At 37.9% G+C, this 19,961-nt stretch overlaps 1 protein-coding gene across 1 annotated transcript; it reads left to right on the forward strand.

Moving 5' to 3' along the window:
- Positions 1-3,178: 3,178 nt before the first annotated feature.
- Positions 3,179-12,087, forward strand: LOC139721068 (G-protein coupled receptor 54-like). The gene is made up of 3 exons (XM_071632398.1): positions 3,179-3,556; positions 6,101-6,236; positions 11,402-12,087. Exons 1-3 carry the CDS (start codon positions 3,179-3,181, stop codon positions 12,085-12,087), a joined length of 1,200 nt encoding a protein of 399 aa, XP_071488499.1.
- The last annotated feature ends 7,874 nt before the right edge of the window (positions 12,088-19,961 follow it).

Below are 19,961 nucleotides of genomic sequence, written 5' to 3' on the forward strand. Positions count from 1 at the left end.
AATCCTCCTCTCCTCAAAACTTCATGGCGACGCTACATTGATGACATCTTCTTCCTATGGAACGGCTCCCCCCGCTCCCTCGCATCACTCCAAGAGAAAATGAACAACATACACCCAACCATCAAATTCACGTTTGACTCCTCACCCGAACAAACACACTTTCTCGACGTCACAATCAAACACGCGGACTCACAACTTCACACAGAACTTTACACCAAACCCACTGACACCCACACATACCTCCTCCCCACATCCTGTCACCCAGCACACTCTTTCAAGGGTATTGTCTACAGCCAAGCCCTACGCGTCACACGGATATGCTCAAACACAGAGTCACTGGAACACCACCTACAACAACTCGCACAACATTTCATCCAACGAGGCTACAACAAACAAATGGTCCACAACCAGATAACACGGGCAAGACACACACCACGTGATGAACTTCTCTCCTACAGAAAGGGAGGCGACACACATAAACAGGACATATTCTTTCCAATCACATACTCGCCTGCCACTGCCAAACTACCTCACATCACACACAAACACCACCAGACTCTACAACAATCTGACAACACCCGGAAATTATTCCCCAAACCCCCTACCATCTCCTTCCGCCGTGGACGCACAATAAGAGACCTCTTAGTTCGGGCCAAAGACCCCTCCCCCAGCACGCCATCACACAAACCTAACGGATTCTACCGTTGCAACTCACGAAAATGTAACCTTCACCAACACATCGTAGAAACTACAACATTCCAAAGCACAACCACAGGTAGACAATTCAAGATCTCCTCACACATCAACTGCATGCAAATCCACATGCGTCATATACCTCCTAACATGCTCACTCTGTCATAAACAGTACGTCGGGAAAACAGAAACAACACTGTACACAAGAATCAACAACACACTATCAGAAATACGTAACTACCACAACCCACATCACAAAACACTCCCATACACCAAACATTTCAACCTACCCTCACACTCATTATCCAACCTACAACTTACAGCCATCGAAGCTATCGAGAGCAAATCACACACGACAACATTACGCCGAGAATCCTTTTGGATTGACAAGTTAAAAACCCTCCACCCAAACGGAATTAACATAGAACCTTAATGTTTTTTTATTACTGATTGTCAGATATGTATGAGTAATTGTAGAAATAGATGTAAGTATGTATGTATGTTTGTATATATATTTTGTTTTTGAATCATGGGAAAGTATTGAATAGATGTATGAGGGTGTATTATATAGAGATAGATGAGAGGAGATTAATTGAATGTTAGTGTAAAAAAATATGTTATTTTTTAGATTATTTTTTAGATTATTAAAATATTTGTTAGATTAATTGAATGTTAGTATATGATAAATATGTTATCGTTTGAGAAGGTTAGAATAATTTTTAGTCAGATAGAATTAGTGATTGATGTAAGTGTAGGTAGATATATAATAGGTAATGTAATAATGGTATATGTATTTTGGGAAAGTTGAACTGTAGTTAAAGTAACGTGGTTGTAAGTATGTAAGTATTTGGATAAATAGATTCATGTGTATAAATTATATTATGTATGCGGATATGTATGTTTGTATGTATTACAAGAGGTGTATTAATATGTAGAAATTGTAATGGTAATTTGGAAGTTTTTTTGTATTGTTGGATGGTGAAAATTTTTGAGTATTGGTAATTTTTGATTGATTATTGAGAACGAGCCTTAGTACAGGAACGCCCCCCCCCCATATACACAAATACATATAAGATACACCCGACCACAATCTTCACACAGACAACACTACAAGACCACACTCAGCACCAACACAGTAAGTTTTGTTTTTGCGATTGTATTTAGTAATAGTATGCTGATTTGTTTTTTGTTATAAAATGCGCTGAATTGAGGTATGTTTTATGCTGAGTATATTTTGAAATGTATAGTATATGAGGCTAGTTGAGTTTAGTATGATTTTATACCTAGGTTGATTTTATTTATACGTTGTTGTCATTGACTGTATAGATCCTGAAGAAGGGCTTTGCGCCCGAAAGCTCGATGATTAAAGGGGTGCTACCCAACACCAGCCACGTCTATTAATGTGCAAGATTTGATGTCAATAGATTTACTGTTCTTGCACCGCCCGCCATGTTGTGGTTAAGTCTTTTGATGCCAGTATATATATATATATATATATATATATATATATATATATATATATTTATATAGAATAAGATTTGACAGATGTATGTATATTCCACAGGATTATTGTCAAAGAGCAGAGGGTGAGATGATAGCTGTAGGTCCTTTTATGGATTACTGATAAATACATAGGCCTTATACATATTCATATTGGTTCTAATAATTTCCTTTTTGGGGGCTAAGACAAAAATACAAAATGAAATAGAAACTATTGTGATTGGGTCAGTGGTGAATTGCAACTGTCTGTACTGTTTGCAATTTTGTACTCTTAGTAAGTCCTTGTAATAAGACTTGCATTAGGATTAATAGTTTAAAGATTTTGCACATATAGTTATGAAAGGTCCGACTCATAAACGCCTGCGTCGTGTACCGTTATAAGAACATAAGGTGAGAATACACTTCAAAACATACTGCACATTAAATATTTTTACATTATGATTATGGCGATGGATTTTTAAATGAGTGTGATTGGCAGAAATTAATCCCCAAAAATTCCAAACTAAGAATAGCTCACCCATTCTTTTTTTTTTTTGGGGGGGGGGATGTAATTATAGTATTTCATCTTCAATTTAGAATGTCTTCAGCATATACTGTGAACAGGAAACTAAAGTTAATCGAAAGCTAATGAGAAACTTGATCTTATTGGAGCATCTATAGAAGGAAATCAGATTCGAAAACGCATGCGCGCTGTTAGAAGAGTGGACAAGTTATGTCCTTGATTTAACAGAGCGGAAACGCACCTCATCTGATGGAAACCCAAGCAGCTTATTGGTCAAGGAAGAACGGAAGTGCCGCATACCCGGTCGTCTCACGTCTTGATATGAACTGCCGGCCTGACGACAAAACGCTTGGAAAAAATGTCTCTGCGGAGAGAGCGTCAATAAAGAGCGAAAGAAACGGGGGAGTTGATTTCTCTGAGGATCACTTCAACGCTTCGACGACATCGTGCAGGGTAGTCCACATCTTATCAATCCCAGACAGCATGAATATGACGTCCACATCTGTCATCGAGACAGTCAGTTTCGTGGATTTCCCCAACGAAACGGGACATGAAGTTGACGATGGCGGCTATTCCGGTGGCCACGGTGGATACGGGTACCCTATCATACCCGAAATCGCCCTTGTCATTCTCAGGTTCGTCAAAATTGTCGTCGACAGCGTCGGTATCGTTGGCAACACCGCGGTCATCATCCTGGTCGTATTTTGCCGGGACCTGAGGACGACGGCTAACTACCACTTTCTGAACATGGCGCTGGCCGATGTCGTGCTTCTGCTTGAAAATATTCTGACGCAGATCAGCTACCTCATCAATTATGACATCTTTTCATCGTGGGTCTGCGTGCCTAACTACCTGCACATGGTAAAGTCCTATATCAGCTTTCATCGTATACAATTTGCGTATGGCCATTCCGTTCATGATCGTCGCTGCTATAAGTAAACCTTTACTATAAATCATATTATTGATTTATCTTTTTGTTAAACCTAATATAAGCATAACGTCGATGCTGGAGAATGTTACAGTTTGACATACATATTGTTATGCAGAATATTTACAGAATAACGTAAGATTCAGCATGTTGATACCCGCCAAAATTATAAGTCTACTCTTATGAATAAATGGCTCACTAATGGCCTTATGTTGGCACTTTGAGTTCGTTTTGTTGTCAAAATGGAAAGTACACATTGACTCCATTTCCATTCTAATCTTTGTATTACGTTTATGTATATACCTTATTAAGGAATTTCTGTTGTAACTTGTGATCACTTGTACGTTTTCTTTGAAATTATTACAAATATGTTCTGTAAATGTATTGTATATAATTTTCCCTTTTTATTCAATGGAAATGGAAATAACTGAAATTGAAATTGAAATTGAAATTATGCTTACTTATTTTTGTCTACTTTGTCGAGCTCTTACAGTTCAATTTTCTTATCAATTTTTACTGTTTCTCATATTGATATTTCAAATGTATGTACACATAAGATGTAATAAACTTGATGAAGTATGATATTATAAGGTAGAAGGAAAAGGGAAACACAAACATTTTACGTACTATCAATTTTTTTTTCACGTAGGCCTACAAAAATGTAACACTTCAGTGTGATAACAAATGACGCGAACACAAACAAACAGGAGTGCAAGAACAATAAGATAATTCAGTTGAGTTGGAATTTGAGTTTCAGTTGGGTTCAATTGTATTAATTGTAGCTCGCAAAGGTCTCGATGTATATACAAAAAGCCAATGTGCAACTTTTGAATTATAAAGCCATTGTTAATGTTTCAAATGCCAAAGTCGCTGATGTTGTGTAACTTCTAAGATATGAAAGAGTATTGTGGGGCAAGTTGTCAATCAGTTGCAATGAAAGAGTATTGTTGAAAAAAATCCTAAATGCCTTAAAACCTTCCAAAAAAAGAAAAAAAGAAGAAGAAAATGTTAACAGATATGTGCAGGGGTTCACTGAACTCATATTTCCCCAAAGGGTGTCAGATTAAACTATTCATTAAATGTGTGGTTAGTACTGATAATAGACCGGTATATGCATAAAAGATTGATAAGATTTAAAAAAAAAATGCTTGTGCTAGCCTTTTGATTGAATCCATATGCATCAAAAAAGCAATTGCTTGCGAGCATTGTTTTGTTCTAACGAAGTAATCATGGGCGCGCAACTAAATATTACGTGTTGATCCATGTGTCGATATGCCGCTGTTTCAAGACTTTCACAATCGAACAGGCTCCGTTTCTGGGCCGTAGACGTATCTTTCTTTAATGTGATAAAGACAAGGTCAATACATAATAATTTTGATGTCAGTACCACTTGTCGACGACACAAAATGTTTTCAATCAGGCAATGATATTGATGTAATGGCAAACGTCATGTGTGACTTCATTTTCGGCATATTATAGATCAAATACAATAAAGTATTTCTGCACAATAAAACAGTAAAAATATGCTATTTGGGCAACCAAATGAACATTATGGGGATGATTATCAAATGAAAAAATTATTGTGAACTTATTGCTAAAAGAAAGTATACACATATACTAACACGCTTGTCAGCAACGTTTCTCTTTTGAACTGTTTATCATATATGTTGAGACTCCCATACAATACATCATTAGTTCTATTGAATCCTTTTAATAAGACCGAGTGCTACCATAAGATGGATATCTCCGGCATACCTTTCGTCAGATACGAACTATGATATTAACCCCCCATTTTGTCAAGGTTACCATAATCATATTAACATGTGTTATTGCCTTTATTCAGGGTCAGAACATAACAACATGCGTTTAACAAAATATGTACGATTGAACGTTTTTTTCCCGTCTTATTACCAAATGTATCAAAGCATACAAGTATCATGCTATTATGTTTATTTGAGGAAAAAAAAAAGTAATCACCTGAAAAGGACTTCCATAATCATGTTCGCACACAAAATATAATGTAATGAAGATAAGGTCACAATAGATTTTTAAAAAAATACATCCATACACGACCTTCAAAAATCTTTGTTGCCAAGATATTACAACATTGCAACAACTTCATGCAAAGAATATGATAATTTCATTGTGTTCATTTGTAAAGAAAACAAAGAAATCAATCATAGATTTGGTGTGCAGGTTGATTTTGTTTAATGTCAACTTGCAAAACTGAAAATCTCAAAACTTTAATGAGTGAACCTTTACTGGTTGAAATATTTTTCAAAACAAAATGAAGAAGATATAAAGAAGATATTAAAGTATAATAAATTGCCCACAATCTATATGAGCAATGCGGGTAATATTAATGTCAATGAACATAAAAATACAAAAGTGAATCCTTTTAACCACACCAGAAGGCAAATAAATACATTTAGGCCTAAATATGGTATTTTTCGGTCCGTTCCCGGATTATGTTGCAGGTGACAGTGCAGACGTCCTCCCTGACCCTCTCGGCCCTGTCTATTGACCGCTACAAGCTGATCGTCCATCCACTGAAGAACCTGCAGGAGCGGTCAGCTGTGTCCGTTATCTTCTCCCTTGTCGGAGTGTGGCTGCGTGAGTGTAAACTGAAAACTGCCAACTGAGCTACACTGAAAGCCCTAGGTCTAGCAATCAGGAGGTCTCGGGTTCGAATCCCGATGGAAACCCTTTTCTTTGCTCAAAGTTTTCACTATTTATCGTTTTGTTTCTGGTCAGTTTTCGCTATACGTTTGTTTACATTATACATTGAAAAAAAAGCTGCATCACTTTGGTGATCCCTAACACTATCCCAGAGTTGATTTACATCATTAATGTGTCTGTGTGTGGCAGACATACACACATTATGTGCTATGTATGGACACAAATTCATTGACTTCCCACAAAACGAATAGTCATATCTTTTGCTTATTAGAACCAGGTATAGAAGAGGAATAGCAGTCAGGGATCTCTGTGACTATTTTAAAGACACACATTATCTTCAATTTAATTTGCAAAACGCATCATATGCACAAGGACAAAATAGATACACTGGAACTGTTAAGCGTTTGAATCATTATTTTGCTTTGTTTTTCTTATTCATTCAAAATGAATATTTCTCCCTAAGTAGATAAGAAATCAACAGTGATTGGTGAACTATAGCGCTTGTCACACCCGAAAACATTACTATATGAATATCAAGATTAGACATAATTATTTATATATTCATATGGATGGCCAATCAAGGTGTCTCAAACTCATGATACAAGTGTAATACAAAACGTGCAGGCACTACTCTCACTATTATCTGGATGGGTGACGTCACACCGGTTTATCTTTAAAAAAAGTGATTTCGTAATTTATTATCATTTATTTCGTCGGTCCTTACATGGCTATTGCATTTTCGATAACTTTGGCAAAGTTTTTGATGTACTATGTATAACGATAAGGAATCATACACACACACACACACACACACACACACACACACATGTATATCATAATATGTATATGCATATATATATATATATATATATATATCATATATGTATGTATATGTATATATATATATATATATATATATACATATATATGAAAGTAAACAAGATGACTCTACTTACTCAAGATGACTCTATTTACTTTCATAATTGTCATTGTCGACCCTGGGGAAGACGTATGTCGTCGAAAATTTGGTCTGAATGAATAGCACTGTCCGACTGAAATGCATTACCACCCTACTTCGTCATCTTTTCTGTACTGGTATACCAACACGCGAACTACAAGTATCATTACATATACAGGGCTCCACACTAACTTTTTTGTTTGGTGGCCCGATGGGGCCACCAAAATAGTCAAGTTCAAATTTTTGGTGGCCCGAAAAAAACAATGAAAACATTAAAAGTCCTGTTTTTTAATGAGTCAAAAATTGAAGTTTTATCATAGTAAGAATTGGAAGTTTGACTTATACTCTCATAAATAAACCTCAACAAACTCGCAACACTCACTCTCAGGCACTCATTCGGTCCTTTCCATCCATCCTTTAAAGAAAAGTTACGAATTTATTGACATACTTTTCAAAAAATTTGGGTGGCCGAGGCGGGCCACCAAATTTGCCCTTTTTTGAAATTTGGTGGCCCGACTTTCATTTATGGTGGCCCCGGGCCACCGGGCCACCGTTAGTGTCTTCTTCTTCTTCTTCTGATTAAGTCTACCTCCTTCAATAGACTGAAGATTCTTGCAGACTGGTGCTATTTACATTATAATACAATTTATTTACAGATATTTACAAGCACATAGAAAATTTGACGAAAATACTAGCCACTGTGATCAACCGTTAGACGGTTTCGAAATGATCCCACAGATGGCGCTGAAACAATTTCTGACGACAGGGAATTCCAGTTCCTTACAGTTCTTGGGAAGAACGAATGGCGATGCGATTCAGTTCTCGAATATGGTACCTGGTAGGAGTGTGGTTGCGAGGCTCTCGTTAACTGAGTAGCCTGTTTGATGATATAGTCCTGTGCTGAAAGAGGAGTGAGATTATTGTGTATTTTGTACATCATAATTAGCCTGTCATTTTCTTTGCGCTGTTCCAGAGTGGTCCAATTAAGTTCTTGTAGCATTTTGGTGACACTCGAGGTGTTATGGTAGCGATTTAAAGTGAATCGCGCAGCTCTTCTCTGGACCATTTCCACTTGGTGGATTAGGTTCTTGGTAGATGGGTCCCAAACTGTGGAAGCATACTCAACAATTGGTCGAACCAACGTTTTGTAAGCTGTGGCTTTAACATCAGATTTTATGCGAAGATTGCGTTTTAGAAATGCAAGCACGTTATTGGCTTTATTGACAGTATTGTTAATGTGTCGAGCCCTGATATATATATATATATATATATATATATATATATATATATATACATATATATATTGTGACGAACTCGCCTTCTCGTCGTGAGTGTATTTGACTGTCTGTACAAATGTCTCCGCGAGCCGTGTCAGGATGGCCGAGTAGGCGGGGTTCGTTTTGTTGCAGTTTACAACGATCCCTCTAAATTATTAAAACTACTAGTCTGTACGCTACCATGTATTATGTTGTGTCAGAAGCAGCTCACCAACACAAGCGGCACACATACCAAGTTCAGCATCACTTATGTATGTCACTCCCAAGCGTCACTTGTAGAGGATGTTAAATTGGTAACACTTATTTTGTTACCAACTTTTGCTACCAAGTTCTACTACCAAGTTCTGTTACCAACTCTGCTACCAACTTTTGCTACCAACTCTTGCTACCAACTCAGTCACGCTAACGTGGAACACCTTTCACAACCATATGGTGGCACAGGTGTCGTTGATGGCACGGGGTAAAGTGCTGGTATCGCACCGTTACCAACTTCCTCAGGCGACGACTGGAACTTGGATTGGGCATGGACTATGCGACAAGTCACATTACCAATATACCCGAAATCCAACGGCGACGACTGGAACTTGGATTGGGCACGGACTATGCGACAAGTCACATTACCATTGTACCCGAAATCCAATGACTTGCTAGTTGGTCTTCTCTGAAACGGCGCTCCAACTCAGGAAAATGTACCACCACCTTCCAAGTTGCTGTATTATGGTAGAACCCTCAAGAAGACACAGTGAGGACAGCAATTCAGAAACATATGTACAGTTTATTATACAAAGAAGTGAACATTAACAACACATTGGAAATGTATCATACACGGGCTGCTTGTTGCGGACTATGTCACACAACGGCCACTTTATATGCCTCTCCTCCTATCGCGGAGTAAGGAGGCAATCCCGCACGACCGTGAGCAACACGGTAAATACCCGCAGTAGTTGTTCAAATTATTTACAATGTTGGCGTGGTTATTAAATTCGTACAACGATTATACATTTCAGCAGTATCTCTTGTACATGGTTACTTTAATTCGGCATGTATCATCGGTCTAAACCGGAGTTGGTATTGAAATAATCCAAACTTGCCCATGACAAACAAGTAACCACATATCTAATAATAAATATTAAAACTCATAATAATGCACTACCACATTACAGCATTTGCCAAACGTTCCAATCGTGCCCCCTTTCTACGCTATAGGCACAATCGATCATAACAAATTATAATCGAAACGGTTAAATCGAATCGGTTCCACCGAATTTCGTTACAATATATATATATATATATATATATATATATATATATATATATACAATATATATATATATGATGACAACAAACAAAGTGAAAACTGACCAGAAACGAATGAGTTATTAGTGGCGACTTTGAGCAAAGAAAATGGGTTTCCATCGGGATTCAAACCCTAGAAATCCAGATTACTAGACCGGTGCTCTATCGACTGAGCTATATAGAAAGCCCTAGAACAGTGTTCGTCCCATCATGGTCCCATAAATCCTAGACGAACACTGTACTAGAGCTTACCGGCATATCAGCATATCTTTAAAAAAATGCCTGTCTTAATCCTGGTCACAGTAATAAATCAAGTAGACAAGGCCTTATTCCATCCCTTACCAGGCTAGTTTGATCATGGACCTAGGCTATATTGATAGGTCCATGGTTTGATAAAGAACGTGAAACAAACGAAAAAATGAATACACGCCAACAAATAGGCATTTTCACACTTTTGGCACAAGACAAAACGGTGTACAATAAGCTAGTTCGTGGTTCCACTTTTTTTCTCGTGAATGGAAAGAGTATGGTATTAACATACATATTGAATTTTAAATTCAGTGAGACAAGCATCTGTGATGTATGGCTTATTCATGACTCTACCGACAAATCATCATACATGGTGCTTGCCAGCACGTCCATCTCACATCAACATAGTGTTCATTAAAGCTTAACATTCGGAAATAATGATATAAAATGTTTGTTGATACAGTCAGTGGAAGAAAAAATGAAATAGATGGTTTCCCAAAGTGTTAATTGTCGGGACATTCTGGTCGCCTATATAGTATCCGCAAATTCATTCTTTGTTTGAACATGATTGCGTTTCGTAATATTGAATTTATGCCTTACATCACTGTGAAAGCGAGCGAAGTGTCTAACCAATTGAGAAAACGAGAAGGTCGTATGGGAAATGTGCAACAATCAATGAGCTGATTACCAACTGGCTTCTTAGATTGGGTGATGGCGTCATCACCAAAGGACCCACAACGTTTCAGTCCAATTAAACGGAGACTTTCATTCTCAGGGGTGTTCGCTTGCAATTTCTAGTAGTGATCATTAGAGGAAAATACATTTCCCTGTTCAAAAGGACGTAACGAAGAAGAAAACAGCTAGTGAAACAAAGAAAACATACAGTTTCGTACATTATTTGACGAGATAGATGCAGTATAATGAAGTTTACCATTTTGTCTGATGATTTTGATTGAGTGAAAGAGATCAGTTTACTATAATGTATGCAAATTTAGAGATTTTTTTGTGTGTCTAAGGACTTATTAGTAAAAATATATTTGGTAGAGTAAACCACCCGAAGTATTTACATACTTTCCCAAATGAAGGTGGACTATGTGCATAGCCTTCGAATTGTTTGCTGCTAAATCGATCTATTGTCATTAAATTGAGAGCTAGATTTAGAAAATGCATTTCGCCGACATGAATGCGCTACATCTGTTCCTTCCACTCTTTGTTGGCTGTGCCTTGCACCTTGCATGGAGGTATAATAGGACTTTGCGGAAAATATACAAATTCCATTGTTAACATGTTTGTCTATCTGTTTCTCAATCTCAAACCAGTGTCACTCCTTCTGCATGCTCCGGTACAAATATTTTCAACCCGCGTCGGAAAGTACTGCATGACGCTGTTGCCATGGAAACATGGCAGTCTCGTCTACAAGATCTACACACTGCTTGTGCTCTTCGTCATACCTGTCCTAATAGTCTCCTTCTGTAATTATCAAATCGTCAGGAAGCTGCGGCGAAAGCGACCAGGCATGTCGCATGGGACTTCAGTAGTTACCTCCGCTGCCATGTTCCAGCGGGCTCACGACGTAGGCGCTTCAAACGCTGGCGTCGAATTCCGGCCTCCTGCTTCAGAACCTGCAGTCCCGAGTGACGCAAAGCCATCGGCTACTAGGAAACCTGGACGCACTCGCAGCATGCGCCTGGTAATCACCGTGGCGTTACTTTACATTATCCTGTATCTCCCGTTTTACGCCTTCTACGCTGCCGCAATCATTCCTAACGCCCTACCCTGGAAGCTGTACTACGAAGGCCACGTCTACGCAAGTCTGTTGCTCCTGATCAACAGCGCCATAAATCCCTTCATCTACGTGCTTATTGGCGCCAATTTCCGGCGCCAGATATGCCAGTTACTGCCGTGCTTACGTCGCAAGAAGACAGCGAAAAAGAAGTGCAACGATGACGGTGGCAAACAAAATCAGTCCTCAAATGGTATCACATACACCACTAGCCCGGACTAAAAAAAAAATCAGAATAGAGTCCCAGATATTATTAAGCGAAATAGCAACCAACATTTCAATCCCTCGGCACAATAAAGAATAGACAACAGGAGCACTTTAGGCTAATATGAACAGCTTAATCCGGAAGCAGACGAAACAACACAGAAAGAAAGGGAACATACAAAATAAGAGGAGGTCAAAAATCTTCTTTGTCCTTCAGCAGCCTCTTTTGTGTCTAGATTTTGGACTAAATCCTTTGTCGGTATCGTAACAATTCCTGATGGTGATGTAAACGTAGTCTTAAATTGACACGCATGTTATCTTGCTGACAAGAAAGTTCTATGGCAGATCATTGGTCGAAGTTAGATGCCAGTCATGAAATCACTCAAAATGGGGCTCCACAACCAAACATTTCGCTGAAGTGGTACATCCGCCAGTTTGACACAATAATGCTGCAGTCATGTAAACCTTGTCATCATCCGTTGCATGAAGGCAATACGGTATACGGCAAGGGTCCATACGGTTTTACGCTGCGGGTTGCAGCGGGTCGATGCGAGTCAATGCGGTTCGAACCGGGTCAATACGAATATCAATACGGACTTGAAATCCGTGTGAAAAATTTGAACATGACCAAAAATCTTTCACCGCCGTATCGTAGCCCCCGGAATCCACCAGGAATTGACACGGGTTACGATGCGGGTCAATGCGGGTCTCTACGGCTCGAACCGGGTCGATACGGTTTTAATTCCTTATGGACCCGGTTCGAAATCCGGCTGTGTGTGACTGTAGCATAATCATGCGCTTTAAACAGCAATGGACTCGGGACTTGTAATATGCAGTTACCATGGGCGTTTCATGCTTTGATGAAAATAGTTGGTAAGAAACATTGTTGTTGCAGACAAGACTTTTTGAGCAATCTATTGAGCAACTAAATGATCTGGAAAATCAGTAGAGACCAGCAGTTCATGAATAAAACAGCAGGGGCATCATAGTTTTCTGTATGATATATAATATATAATATATAATATATATTATTACCTATACGAGGTAGTTTTGCGAGGCAATTACAGTTAGTATTTTGCAGGGTCGTGGAGTTCAGCAGGCGACATTAGAGCATATCACGAGCATCCGGGTTTTTACATATACAGTGGACTCCCGTTATAACGAAATCCTCGGGACCGACAGTTTTCTTTCGTCATATCGGAATTTTGTTATAACCGAACAAATAAACAATAGAAATACATAGAGTGGATGACATTGCAGACCAAATTTTTTCTTCGTTATAACCAAAATTTTGTTATAACCGTGTTCGTTATAACGGGAATGCACTGTAAAACAGGGAGGTGGGAAGAGAAGGAGTGCAGTCAGTCCGCAGCGTGTGCGATAATGAGGCACGAACGACAATTTTATTCAGAATCACGTTTACGCAGTTTGTGCCCTTGAGACTGACGAGATTTCGCGATACTTTGCGAGAGTTTTTGCAGAGGTCGCAACAACAGCTTTCATAGCTTTCGCAGTGCATTGTTTGATCCAGAATGGTTAGGTAAGTTATAGAGCTGATTATGCACATTAATTTGATACCTAATTTCCCTATTTTTGATGTCAATATAGTAGTCCATTTTAGCATCAAAGTAAACGATTATTTTGCCAATGTTCAAGAAGCTTTTAGATCATAGTTCGATGTTTTGCTAGTTCCTGACTGGTATTGAAAATAGATCTCCGTAATTTCTTCGATTTCACAATCGTGAAACTTGAGCGAGTATGATCAATTAAAAAACGAAGAGGGGCACCATTTTTAAGGTTATGAATTTTCCTGTTGAAAACAAGGCAAATTACGTTTTCTTACTGGAAGTGGGGTAGTGAATGAACACTCGTGGAATGTGTTGTTGATACCCAGACAATGGTCGTGGACAATGGCCAGGATTGGAATGTTTCATGAGGAATTCCACTATCGCAGCTAGTCTTTGTTCATTCTGAAATGTGGTGTGTGCAAGCACATGGAAACATGTGCTTACTTCTTTCATGTGCATGCATTTCACCCTGTGTCAAGAATTCAGACTAGCAGTGCTCGGGGCAATCCACATGAATAATTGATTAAGCATTCATGTGCCTTGCAGCAGAGCCCGGGACAGGTGGCAGCCAGGTCCATTGTTCAGGGTCATTGTAAGTGCACACTCACATACACATCAATGGTTCCTGTGTAAAGTTCAAGTTTTGTATAGAGAGTGAAAATTCGATCACAATCTGGAACCTAACATTTAAAACTCACAGCATTGAGTCAACAGCCAATGGATACTACGCAATGCGACACGCCGCGTCTTGCGACAGATTTCGACCAATCACAGACCCGGAATTCCGGTGCGAATGCGAGGATAATCTTTTTAAACTCAACGCCAGACATGTCTCTGAATTTTGCTAGTTCCTGACCCGTATTGAAATGAAGATGGGAAAACGTGCCCTTATTGTGATACTATATACTTTAGCGGACATAGTCTTCACCATATTTTAGAGGGGCATGAACGATTTCAGGTTATTTTTTTTGGCGTCAAACGTGCAGGAATATTTTTGAATACAATACCGAACTTCGAGAGGGATTTTGACATTCTATATTCTTCTTTTCTGTTTATTTTGATCATGAGCATATTTGCTTATGTTTTCTTTTTCAGTCGATACTAAAAGTGTCGAAAACTGACGAGAAATACTCGTTCTACACGGATTTATTCATGACCATGTATCTGCTCATTACGTATGCAAGCACCGATCAGCCGTGCATACGACTTGAATAAATACGTGCGTTTTCGCTCGCGCTGCGGACTGACTGAGTGGAATCTCTCTTCCCACCTCCCTGCTTTACGTGTAAACATTCCGATCGACCACGAAGAGAAAACATTCAAGGAGGTCGCTGCGTGTCGATTACTTGCACCGCAGAAGAACGCCGATAAATCAACTCATACAAGGTCGACCACTTCCAGCAGCTCTTCGCGTCAAACAATGACTAGTCCATTTGTGCTCAATAACTGCACAGTGACCATCAGTTATTACAATTCTCCAAATTGAAACAGAAGCAAAAATAAAGTGTAAAAGCGTTCAGATGTTTGAAGTTCGCCTGTTACAACTACACATGTATCTTTGAAGTTGGAGTTGAATGATATACATTGATGAACAATTTTTCAATTATTCGACATGTTGGTGATGATCTACAGGTAGTCAAATGTGGCTTGATCTATATCATAGTGTATAGCCGTATTCACATATTTTCCTAATTTACCTAGGGGATAGGTAATGATTATGATATTGACTGGCTGGAGGGAGATACCAGATGAATATTGCCCGCACTGAAAGAATATTGCACTCGTCTTCGACTCGGGCAATATTCTTTCAGTTTGGGCAATATTTTCTAGTATCTCCCTCGAGGCCAGTCAATATATAAATATATAATACATAATACATAATATATAATATATGATACATAATATATGATAATATATAACATATGATATATAATATGCAATATACAATATATAATATATAATGCATATATCATATACTACGATAAATCATCGTTTGAAAATAAATCATCTTGGTATAATATTGCATCTTTCTCTCTCACGCTCATATTCAGATTTCTTCATTGTTTCATACAGATATAATGGGAGAATACCCTTTGCATTTAATGACTAATGACTATGTTGTTAGAGAAAATAGTTTATGAAGCGACAACTTGTAAAGTTTGGGGATTTAAAAAAAAAAAGACAAAACATTTGATCGGTCGCATAGAATTATCGTCGTGCACCAGAACTCTACAGTTAAGAACAGTCGTGATGTATTCTTAACTCCTGCAATTAATGCCATCATTTTATGCCTTGTGTTTTCAATACGTGATTGGTTTAAGCAGTATCATCTGTAATTTTGTTTGTTGTTACTGTAAGCATAAATCACTTGTGTAACAATGGTGCATACTCTGTCATGATTATTTGTATAATGTATATACGCTATATATCAGTAATTGCAGTCACGTATAGTGCTGGATATTTTGGTGTATATATATATATATATATATATATATATATATAGTCATATGAACACAGATTATTATGATTGCATGATGTACTTGACGATTAAGATGATACGCTGTGCCCCATGGCTAAATATTTAAAGAGACAAGCAAGTATTTCTTCATAATCAAATGCAGAATATAAAGAAACACTCTGACTTGTCTGATACACAGCTACCAACATGATATCATTCTCAAGGGAAAAAAGATCGAAAAGATATTTTATGGCATCGAAAGGAAAATATTGGCACTTAAATCAAATTTAGCAAAAGAAAAAGTGTACACTTCAAACCGTGATATTATTTTGTTATCTAGGATGAAGGAAAAAGCGTTCTTATCATGACTAAAACATATCAGCTGACGGCTTCACTTATCATTTTTAAGGCGCATATACTGTTGTTTACCAGCATTCTGAGTGAGTTGTATCAAGGTAAGCCTTACGTACCGTGGTCACCAAAAACGTAATATGTATCAGTGTCATGAGGTAGGCATATAGATAACTGTTATCAGAATACATTCTCATTGAAATTGTTGAAACTTATTTGATCTGATCTATTCGTTTGTGTGAATTTGCGATAGGCCAAATGTGATTGAATGAGTAGCGTACATCACATGCAGGGCTGTACGCCGTACGGAATTAAACATTCGTCTTCTTTCACGTCCTTTCCTCTAACCACTACCGGTGCGTCATTATCTCAAAAATTATTTTTCCTCATAACTTCTGTTTCCTTTCATCTTCTTCCCCCCTATTTATCACTATTACAATGTCACTTTTCAATGCCGCAATGAGGGAAAACAGGGATATAATGACGAATGCATATACAGCTTACGAATTTTCATTCCGAACATCATGTTAGTCAATGTTCGTGGTTTCCCGCGGTTGAATACACTAATGTCTTTATCTATAAACAATCGTGTCTTTCGGATCACTGAATAAATCACTTGTAATAGTAGCCCTTGTAATACCAGCCTTCTTATTTCCCTCTTGACATACCTAGCACCTGTCACATTACTAGACATCCGCCACCTAACCATATCAGCCAGTTCGGAGATAGCTCATGTGCAAATGGGTACTCAATGTCATGACCTCTTATTTTTCTCAGTTGGTTAGGCATTTCGTTTGATTCAAAGCGATATAATACATCAGTTTGCCCAACATAGCAATTTACGGAACTCATATTCAAACAAAGAATGAATCTGCATAGATCAAAGTGGTCAGAATGGTTTGTCCATCAACATTATGTGAAGCATCCATTTCATTGTGCTGTTTTAAATACATTAACAAACTTTTTCTGTTAACATTGACAAATACTAGGCTTGCTGTCGGCTGAGATGTACTGGCAGGCACCATTAATAAGGATTATATTCTTCGTAGTCTTCATTGGTTGCCCATAAGAGCTCGTATCAGGTTTAAGATTTTGACCCTTGTATTCAAATGTTTTCATGGAAATGCCCCTGCATATCTCAATGAACTCATCAAGCCATATCCTCCTGGTCGTAATCTGCGCTCAAAAAAAAAAAAAAAATCTTCTCTCTGAAATAAGTGTCAAATCTAAGACATTTGGTGATAGGGCTTTTGGAAAAATGACACCATCATTACAGAATAATCTCCCTCTCATTATTAGATGCATTACCGATTTTGATAAATTCAAATCTGTGTTAAAAACTCACCTTTTTGATAATTGTTAATTACATGTTTGAACAGAGAAATATGTGATAGATTTTGTTTTCATTAATTTTGTACACTTGATCTTATGGTATTATGCGTTCTAAGAACTGACTATTATTATTATTGTTGTTGATAAGCCTTCTCATTCACTGCAATAAAAAAATGTCTCTATGAGCGCTCCAGAACCCCCGGACAGTATCCTTGTAGAATACTAATATACTCGTATAGTATTGTCAAGAGGTGAAATGTGATTTTGTCTTTTTGTGCGCAGAGATGACGGCAGTGTGTTATTGGTGCGTCTGTGTTCTGACAATGGTAATTGGTTGTGCCGAGGGAAGCTGATATTCAACGCAACTTGCGCACGCCTTGAACTCGCTCCTCATTCCCCCACCCCCATAATAATGACTAATACGCAGGACAAATACAGGCGGATGTAAGCCCACTTCAAAAGTATTCTAACGGTGCAGCCTGATTACAGTGTACCATGCAACGCCCCCTCCCCTTTAAAATAATAATAAAAATGCATAAAATTGAAAATAAAATCCATTCCGGGGAGCGTGAAATTCATAATCACCGAACGTGTACTGAAACCGCGTTTGCCGGAAGTCATCGTGTCGTCCTTTTAGGGAAATAAAGCCACCATTTGCGAGTGACATGGAAGAAGAAAAACAAAAAAGAGGAGGAAGAATTAGGGGACAACGACGAAAAGGTGGAGGGAGATTGCACCGATACTCGTTGTGAGCGTGTCATGATGTCGCTTGTTACAAGCTGATACAAACACACACACAACTGATCTCTACAGAAGTATCACACACACATACACACGCACACACACACACACACACACACACGCAAGTATGGCACGCCATTACAGGAAAAAGATCAGCTACTGTATTATAAAATTGTATGTCATTCGTATTGTTAGCACATTGTAATGTATGCATATAAATGTAATCAAGAGGAAAATATTTTATATTCAACATGAAAAGTTTGAAAATAAAATATTCGACAAGAATAATTATGTTTTTAGTCTCCCATACTAAGAAATAATAAATATATTCCACAATTATATATTTATTTATATGTATATGTATATGTATATGTATATGTATATCTTGACTGTACTGAATATATGAAAATGAATGTATAATATTTAGTGACCTATTACACATTTTTAAAATATAAAATGTAGAATACAACTTCAGTTTTTTTCTGGAATGAGGAAATTTGATTTCTGAATCTTGGAGTTCGATACGTGTACATGTATTTAGTATATCCTGACAAGAGTCATGAAGAAATAAATGCAGTGATGAATCATTGGAGAAGACATCAAAAAGTCAGTTGTCAGAAAAAATGTGCCAAAACAAAGAGCATTCAAGAAACCCAACAGATGGAATTTCAATGTTATTAGATAAACCGTTCAGGACGGGGTTCAGGACTGCTGTGACAAAGGTAACCTCACCCCCGTGCTTTTGTACTTATCTGTATCTTTGGGAAAAAAAAACAACAACAACAGTTCATGTTTGTTGCATAGAAGTTTAAAGATGTTGGTCCAATTCCTTTCGGAAAGTTTGCAAGCTTATTCTTACCACAAGACAACTTGATTAAAAAGGATCTGTATGTTTCACGAGAAATGTGTGTTCATTGTCCCTTGTGCATATTTGTCGATCAGACAGGAGTGCATCCGTGACATTGTTACTCTGTATAAACTGTTACTTTCGCAAGGGTTTAATTTTCGTGAATCACAGTTGGATCGCGAATTTAACAACACACAAAAATGACTCGATGCGCTTGGGTGTTTGTGTATTTTACGTTAGGCGTTGGCGTCACTTCGCGAAAACATTTCGCGAAAATGTATATGACCTCTCCATTCGCGAAAATATCTGTACGCAAAAATAACAGTGTATACAGTAATTTACCAACTTCGTGAGAATGGCAAGAGGATTTCATGAAATAGACTAGCAACTTTTTAAGATTCCTTCTCTTTGTGACATTTCATCATGAAACAAATGTGTCATCCAGTTGACATCACAGTCCAGACGACAACATGAAGGTTACCTTTGATATGCCGCACAATGGGTTGCCAACTTTGTAGACAGCACTGCAGTATTTTGAGGGCTAAAAAAGCATTTTATTTTTTCTCTCTTCTTCTTTTTTTTTTTTTTTTTTGGG

The sequence above is a fragment of the Diadema antillarum genome, unplaced genomic scaffold, assembly GCF_040938485.1.
Source record: "Diadema antillarum isolate AM-2024a unplaced genomic scaffold, OU_Dant_1.0 scf00000137, whole genome shotgun sequence".
Taxonomy (NCBI): domain Eukaryota; kingdom Metazoa; phylum Echinodermata; class Echinoidea; order Diadematoida; family Diadematidae; genus Diadema; species Diadema antillarum.

Excerpts from the sequence above, each read along its gene's own strand:
- LOC139721068 (XM_071632398.1), top strand. The coding sequence starts at position 3,179 with ATGAATATGACGTCCACATCTGTCATCGAGACAGTCAGTTTCGTGGAT. Across the intron at positions 3,557-6,100 it reads TGCCTAACTACCTGCACATG|GTGACAGTGCAGACGTCCTC; the intron begins GTAAAGTCCTAT and ends ATTATGTTGCAG. Across the intron at positions 6,237-11,401 it reads CCTTGTCGGAGTGTGGCTGC|TGTCACTCCTTCTGCATGCT; the intron begins GTGAGTGTAAAC and ends ATCTCAAACCAG.